This window comes from Phragmites australis, chromosome 19 (assembly GCF_958298935.1).
Source record: "Phragmites australis chromosome 19, lpPhrAust1.1, whole genome shotgun sequence".
NCBI lineage: Eukaryota > Viridiplantae > Streptophyta > Magnoliopsida > Poales > Poaceae > Phragmites > Phragmites australis.
The window spans coordinates 20,163,894-20,172,223 of record NC_084939.1 but is presented as its reverse complement, the minus strand read 5'-3'; the positions used below and the strand labels follow the sequence as shown (position 1 = coordinate 20,172,223).

At 40.9% G+C, this 8,330-nt stretch overlaps 1 protein-coding gene across 6 annotated transcripts; it reads right to left on the bottom strand.

Moving 5' to 3' along the window:
- Positions 1–708: 708 nt before the first annotated feature.
- Positions 709–7,839, bottom strand: LOC133899983 (ankyrin repeat-containing protein NPR4-like). Of its 6 annotated transcripts, XM_062341042.1 has the most exons (7): positions 6,161–6,345; positions 5,945–6,083; positions 5,590–5,692; positions 4,837–5,452; positions 4,129–4,661; positions 2,948–3,285; positions 709–1,111 (listed from the first exon to the last, which is right to left on the bottom strand). In XM_062341042.1, the coding sequence occupies exons 4-7, from the start codon at positions 5,447–5,449 to the stop codon at positions 766–768; spliced, it is 1,830 nt and encodes a 609-aa protein (XP_062197026.1). In that variant the 5' UTR covers positions 5,450–5,452; positions 5,590–5,692; positions 5,945–6,083; positions 6,161–6,345; the 3' UTR covers positions 709–765. The 6 variants fall into 6 exon arrangements, 5 of the variants coding, with proteins under 5 accessions (XP_062197026.1, XP_062197023.1, XP_062197027.1 ...); XM_062341039.1 differs by having other exon boundaries at positions 5,945–6,345; XM_062341043.1 differs by lacking the exons at positions 5,590–5,692; positions 5,945–6,083; positions 6,161–6,345 and adding an exon at positions 7,697–7,839.
- Between the last annotated feature and the right edge of the window lie 491 nt (positions 7,840–8,330).

Genomic DNA, 8,330 nt, shown 5'->3' with positions numbered 1-8,330 from the left:
CTCATACTATGAATCTTTCTTCTGTATTTGTACATAACGAGATACCGAATATCTCTTGTAGGGCCTTTCATAGATCATGAGGTATCTCTGTCCCTAAGAACCCTTGTCAGAGATCATTAGTTAAATGATTAGTGGCAACAAAAATTGTGAGCACGAAGAAGCTGAAGTGTGCTGGTGAGGAAGTTGCACAAGTTTCAGTGATCAAGTACAAGCCAACTATACCATCATCAGTTACAATTATAAATATGCCATCAATTTAGGAGATGGCTGAGATGGTAAGGCAAATATATTGTTGCTGCTCTGGGAGTGATTCATGGATTAGATGCAATGATGTGGTGTGCAGGCAATTTCTGAATGCCATAGCTTGGGGACAATCTGTTTCTCACGGAGGGGTAATGTCAGGCATATACGGTATCATGGACTGTATGGATGGCGTTGTGGGCCGACAAGTCCAATAGACCAAGCTACGGCCCAAAGGCAAGCCCAATAGACCAAGCTACGGCCCAAAGGCAAGCCCAAGGTCAACAATACAAAAGAGGCCAGCAACTCGTGGAGAGGGAGAACAGAACAGATATCGTCTTCGACTCGTCTTCCTCCTCGGTTTGTCTCCTGCTGATCGTGCTGCCCCTCCCCAGTTCCTTGCTTCTCCCAGTCCAAATTCTCTCTAATTGCTAAATTACTACCACAAATCGCATTCTAATTACCCAGGACATGACATCTTGTTGTACTCGTTGACGGCGCGCGACAGGGCGGACTCTGCTGCTATCAGCACACCAGCGCGAGCACCCTGTGGCCGCTGTGGATGGCGTGGTGCAGTGCGTTGCATCCGTTCTTGTCTTGCTTCAAGATTGCCTCTATCAGCTGCAGCTCACGGCAACATCTGAGGAGAACAGAAGCCAGAGAGGGATGACCGCTTGTCACGGTGGTGAGCAGCGGCGTCTCACCATCTACGTTGACAACGGCAAGGAGAAGCTGGCTCAGCTTCAGCGCCTGGATTTCTTTGCAGAACCGCTCGTGGCCATGGATGTAGGAGATGTGGAAGCAGTTGTTCCCCTGCGGAGTTTTTCCATGCAGCACGCCCGGGGCATGCAGAGCCAGGTGCTTCATTGATCTGGCATCACCAAATATGGTTGCTTTGAGCAGCCCTCTTATATATATATATATATTCTGCAAGTATGTTCACTGTAGTTTATGTTTGCGCATACCCTACAAGTTGTAACTCACAGTGTTTCGAGTTGTAATTGGGGGATATGCGTAGTGCGAATAACAAGTTGTAACTCACAGTGTTAACTTCTTGTGTTGCAATTATGTATTTATGGACGTGAAGTTGTAACTGATCTATTTAACAAATTGTAACTCACAGTATTTTGAGTTGTAACTGGGAGATGTGCGCAGTTCTGCAGGTATGCTCACTGTAGTTCATATCTGCGCACACCCCACAAGTTGTAACTCACAGTGTTTCGGGTTGTAACTGGGAGATACGCGCAGTGCGAATAACAAGTTGTAACTCACAGTGTTAGCTTCTCGTATTGCAATTATGCATTTATAGATGTTAAGTTGTAACTGATCTATCTAACAAATTGTAACTCACTGTGTTTTGAGTTGTAACTGGGGGATGTGCGCGGTGCGAATAACAAGTTGTAACTAACAGTGTTAACTTCTTGTATTGAAATTATGCATTTCTAGACATAAAGTTGTAACTGGTCTACCTAATAAGTTGTAACTCATAGTGTTTCGGATTGTAACTAGAGATGTACACAGTGCGAATAACAAGTTATAACTTACAGTGTTAACTTCTCGTGTTGCAATTATATATTTCTGGACGTGAAGTTATAACTGGTCTACCTAACAACTTGTAACTCACAGTATTTTGGGTTGTAACTGGAAGATGTACGCAGTACAAATAGCAACTGCGCATAGGTGCAGAATAGGCTCGCCGTATATGTATACATATATATATATGTATATATGTATATATATATATGTATATATACAATATACATATATTTATATACACATATATATACACGTAATATATATACACGTATATATACACACGTATATATACACACGTATATATATACACGTAATATATATATATATATATATATATATATATATATATGAAAAATGAAAAAAGGGAAATATCAAAACCGAATAAGCTTTTGGGGGATTTTTGCAACAAAATAATTTATGGGAAAAATCTTAAAATCAGACTGACTTTTAGAGTATTTGGCATTTTTCCCTAGGAAATCCTAGAAAGCTGTGCGAGTGTGACAGAAGAGGGAGCAAAGTATTGCACGCACTTGGAGTTACAGACGACCTAGTTGCCGATGTTGGATTGCTGTGAACCAAAACTTTCTGGAGCAACTAGTGAGGCAGAAGAGGGTACACAGCTACGCACATGGCCCTGAGAACCGGCTAAGGTGGTGAGATTCTATTGTGCCTAAAATATGAAGTCCGTGGTTGCTATCAGTAGACTTTGAAAAAAAAGTTGAACAGAATATTTGAGTAATTAATCATCAACACACGATTGGCAAACTAGAAGCGTTCTCAATGCATAGCTTAGGTCTTACACAGAAATCCAAATTACTAACATAACATTCTTTTACAATGTTTAAACATGTCTTGGAACAAACAATGCGAGCATAAAGTAGCCGGAATCAACAACACAAAGTGACGAGGTCAGACCATATCAAGGAGGTCAGAGTTGAAAGTTCGACCCAACCGAAACTTGAGCTTCAAGACTGGCCATTCACCAAGCAGCTTGGTAAGAGTGGGCAATAAGATTGGCAGAATGCAAATTGCAATAGCCAACCATAGGAGACGAGGGGCCAGAACTGTGTATAAACCAGTTGCAAATGCCGTGGTTGTTGCTACGTATGCAAACCACATAAGCTTCTTTGTAAAAGATCTATAGTAAAGCAAGAACTCAAGGTCCTCCCACCTGGCTAGGATGCATATGAAGGCAACGGCAAGTGAGGAGCACATTGCTAAGGTGTCGGAGATCAAGAATGCTTGAAACGCGAGCTTCCTTGACATGATGGGAACCCCCTCACTTCCAGCGTCACTGCTATATCCTCCGGGCAAGGTGAAAGCGGCGGCGAAGGTAATCGTCGCGATGAGGATCGCCACTAGGGAAGTGTTGCTTGTGTATGTTTGAGTCAGTGACCTGACATCCTTCCTTGATGCTTTAGCTACTGTAGCCTTGACGACGTTTTTGAGATTATAAGTACATGCTGCGCCTTCTGGATCAGCTTTCAACATAAGCATGGACACTTCATTCTGCATGAATTCAAAGAAAGGTGCAAATGATGCTCGCAGCAATTAATCTAATACTCAAGGAAAACAATAAATTCTACAAAATTGTGGGGCGGCTCAAGTTTCTTTTTTATTTTTCTATGTTGGTACCTTCTAGTTACACTGTTACTATGTTTTCTTTAAAAAAAATTGTACTATGTTTTCTTTAAAAAAAATTGAAGGCTACATAGTTACTACTCCCTCCGTTAAAAAATAAAGGCGTATTTTATTTTGAAAAAGTCAAACTATATATATTTTGATAAATAATTAGTCAAATTATTAGTATATTTGGTGTATAAAAAATATACAACTAGATTCAAATTTCAAAACTCTTTCACCCTATATTAGTTTTGTAGCCATAAATTATATATTTTGTGAGAAAATAATGGTCAAAGTCTAACTTTGAAGACCGTGCCAAAACGAAATACGCCTTGTATTCTTGAACAGAGAGAGTATATAATCTCAATCTGTTTCTGCATCTGTATTGAATTCCTTTTAGTCTGAATTAGTTTATTTGTAAGGTAGTTTCATAAAGTGACGTGCCCCTGCAAATTATATGGTTTATTGTGACAGTTGCTGAATTCAAAATAGTCACGTGGCTTTAAAATCCTTCTGTTTTTCCTTTCAAATGGTTCTTAATGGTTGTCTGTGTAAACATGTAAATTGCATGGACCCTGTTTGCAGACTACTAATGTAAATGATTAGTCGTGCTTAGTTCTAAAAGTTCAAAAGTGCATAATGGATGGAAGGGGCACAATATGGCAGTCCAGAAGTACACCTTGTCCTTAAGGTTTTCAGGGGACCAACATATGGAGAAAACATACGTACCCAGTTCAAAGTCTTGGCATGATCGGAGACAGCAGACAATTGCCAGGTTGCTGGGTTACCAATGTTGTTAACAACTGTAACGTCTATGTCTTGGTGAAGCAGTAAAGCAGAGACAATCTTCGGATTGCACTTTTGGACTGCGATATGCAGAGCAGTATCTCCTTTTCTGTTCCGCACGTTAACGATTTTCTGAAGCTGTGGGGCCCGCAGGATAAATTCTACGAAGTTTTCATGACCTTCCGATACAGCCTCGTGAAGACATGTCCAGTCATCATTTGGATCCCAACTGGGAGCATCCGGACAATGGTTAAGAAGCTCCCGAGCGACACCTACATTGCCTCGAAATGCGGCTGAAGTAAGAAGAGCATTACCTCTTGTGCTTACTTCATACCCTAAAGAGCAGTCATGTTCCAACAATACTCTTAGAACGTCAATCTGGTCCCAAAGTACAGCCATCCGCATTGGCGTATTCGCATCCATATCTTCTTCTGTGGCCAGCCGAGGACGTGTCTCAATAATCTTTTTAGCGATAACTGAAAACACATCAAGGAACAAACAATGGTTAACAATGACGGAATTATCATACCTATGGATTACTAATGATGATATTAGAGAGTAGTAAGTTGCTGTCTACATAGTATTGATTTTTCTCAATCCTAATTCCAGTTTGCCGTGTATTCCACGTACGTTCCTAATCTGCAACCTCACCTGAATTGCCATTTCTCACGGCAGCAAGCAGAGCATTGCAGGCACAGGCTCCCCCGTGTCCAGAATCAGGAATCCCCAACAGTCTCTCGAAGACTTCTTCATAATTTCTCATGACCGCTATGAACATGGGTGACTCATTGTATTTGTTCACGGCTCGTGACAAGGCAGGCTCCGCTGCTATCAACTCCAGTGCGAGCTCCCTGTGGCCGCTGCGAATGGCATGGTGGAGAGCATTATACCGATGCTTGTCTTGCGCCAAGATCGCCTCGCTCAGCTGCTGATCACGGCAGCGTCCGAGTAAAAAAGATGCCAAAGAAGCATGACCCCTTGTCACGGCGGTGAGCAGTGGTGTCTCCCCATCCGCATTGACCGCGGTGAGGAGAGACTGGTTCAGCCGCAGGGCCTCGTTGCAGAACCCTTGGTGGCCGTGCATGGAGGAGATATGGAGGCAGGTGTTCCCCTGTGGTGTTGTTCCAAGCAGCACGCCTGGGTCATCATGAGCAAGATCAATCATTGATGTGGCATCACCAGATTTGGCTGCCGCCATGAGACGCCTGTCCATCGGTGCTTGCGCTCCTCCTGATGATCTAGTGGTAGCTGCACCGCCTTCCATATGCTGCAAATTAAAATGACACCTTTTACAAAACTATTGATGATACAATTAAAATTGAAAATGTTCATTTTACTCCTGGAAATTATCTTTGTTGTCCGAGTAATCCCGTAGAGTATTATCCGGTTTATTTAGCCCCTAACCTTCCAATACCAGCTCACTTTGATCGCACAGGCTGGTTTTGACCATTGTTTTGCTCACATGGCATCCATGGAGCAGATTGAGATTATATAGTAACTATCTAGCCTGCAAATTTTTAAAAAGAAAACATAGTAACTTGTGCTACCACACAATTTTGTAGAAAACATAGCAGATTGAGATTATATAGTAACTATGTAGCCTGCAGTGAAGCTTCGGGTCTCGTTTAGTCAGCAAAAAATACTCATGAAATGTTATATATACATATTTCTTTCGCTCACAGAAATATATACATATTATTTCTACTTAATTAGTACTAGCCATGAAGTAACACATAAACAACAAGGATATTCATAATACCTGCTTGCAGAATTGGCAGTTAATATGATCCAGCTGCCTTGGTTGAAATAAAATCTCAAAATCAATGCAGCCAAACAAGTAGTTAGGTGGACAAGGAAATTGCCCCTTGCTGCAGTCTTGTTATATAGAACCAGAATCACTAGAGCAATGTGTCTGAGTTACTCGGACAAGCAAGGAATTGATGTTGCTAAGAGCTTAAAGGTGACAAATACTTACTCCCTCCGATTGTAAATGAAAGTTGTTTTAGATTTGTGCACAAGGATTAAGAAAGTAGATCAAATGATCTTGTTGTCCTTTATTTATTCTGTATTAGAAAAGATAACTCATTCATTTGTGAGAATAGTAGTATTTATTAAACAAAGGCAAGACGGGAACAAAAGAGAAAAAAACGCATAGAAGTTCGAGAATGACTTATATTTAGAGAATAGTTGAGGAGGCTAAAACGACCTACATTTGCAATCAGATGGAGTAATTGGGACTCAATGAGGGTGCGTTAAGGAAGAAAGCACATGCACGTGAAAAGGAGAAAAAAGGATTTGCAACTAAGAATTTACGTAAGAAAATTGACTGTTTGTTCCATACCTCAAGCACGATGAGGTTTATAAATAGATTATATGCTATTTCTTAAACACGTAAACTCCAAGGTAAATTGTTTGGTGCAGAAACTCAACATGGCATCACCAAACTGGCACACATTTTGTTAATGTATACGATAGTTTAGGGTTCTTGATTTCAAATAGTGATATTAGGAGGGTCGCAAGGGTGGGCTTGGTCCTCTGCCACATTCGGCTCCGTGGGTTTCTTTTGCATATCAGTAGGAAACAGGTCTCAAATTTGAGTTTCCCCAAAGTTATACTCCCCAGACTAGGATTCAATTTTTCGCCTATTTTTTTGCTGAATTTCGGGTAAACTGCCATGTCGGGCAAAAAAAATTCGGATGCATTGAATGTTGGAACATTTAAATACATATATCAACATCTCTTACACAAACAAGCTACTAGTCCGGTGGTTTTACATTTTAATGCATAATAAAACCCACAGCAACGCGCGGGAAGTACACCTAATAGAGTTTATGAGGTCCTATACACGTTCTCTGTCAGTAAAAAAAAATGCAAAATAGAATAGAGAGTAATCACTCATCAACACACACGATTGCCATATGAGCAGCGTTTGCAGTACACAGCTTTTGTATTACACGGAATTCGAAGTTACTAACATAACATTCATTTTCCATACTTACTAACACAGTTTTTCCACACCTTAAAGTAGCCGGAATCAGTAACACAAAGTAACAAGGTCAGACCATAGCAAGGAGCTCAGACTTGAATGTTCGACCCAACCGAAGCCCCGAAGATCAGCTTTAAGACAGGCCATCCACCAAGCAGCTTAGTAAGAAAGAAATATATACATATTATTTCTACTTCTTAATTAGTACTAGCCATGAACTAATATAATCTAAAACAACAAGGATATTCATAAGACTATCCCCAACCAAATTCTCTTCATTTTGTTCCTTTCCCGATTTTCTTCCCCGTTTCTATTTCCTTTATTTCCTCTCATCTCCAACAGCTTCCCTTTGAGGAGAATCGCGAAGGGAACGGAGAGAGAATCCCGTCCTGAAGGGAATGACCCTAAGAATCCCGTCGTGAAGGGAACCGTGAAGCGAAACCGTTAGGAACGCTGAAAAGAACGAAAATTCCTTCACGACAGAAATCTACCTGTGAAAGAATTCTCTTGGGCTTGGTCTAATACCTGCTTGCAGAATTGGCAGTTCGTATGGACGGCACGAGATGATCCGACCGCCTTGGTTGACTCAAGAGAGAAAAAAAAAACTCAAAATCATTACAGCCAAACAAGTACTAGTAGTTGGGTGGACAAGCAGGTACACTTCTTAAAGGACCTTGTCCAGGCTTGTCCCTTGCTGCAGTCTTGTTATATAGAGCCCGAATCACTAGAGCAAGGTGTCTGAGTTACTCGGACAAGCAAGGAATTGATGTTGCTAAGAGCTTAAGGTGACAGATACTTAATTGGGACTCAATGAATAAAGGCTCATGCTTTAAAGTTGGATTCCTCAGTGTTCAGGGGGGCGTTAAGGAAGGCATATGCACGTGAAAAAGAAAAAAGATTTGCAACTAAGAAGTTACATCAGAAAATCGACTGTTTGTTCCATACCTCAAGCATGATGAAGTTTATAAATAGATTATGCGGTCTTTCTTAAACACGTAAACTCCAGAGTAAATTGTTAATTTCGTACACGAAACTCAACATGGCCTCACCAAACTGGCGCAAATTTAATTTGTTAAGTAGGAGTAAATGCACAAGTAATTTAGACAGGTTCGAATCGTACGGAGCGTAATATCCTACTCCTGTATGTCTGATATGCTAT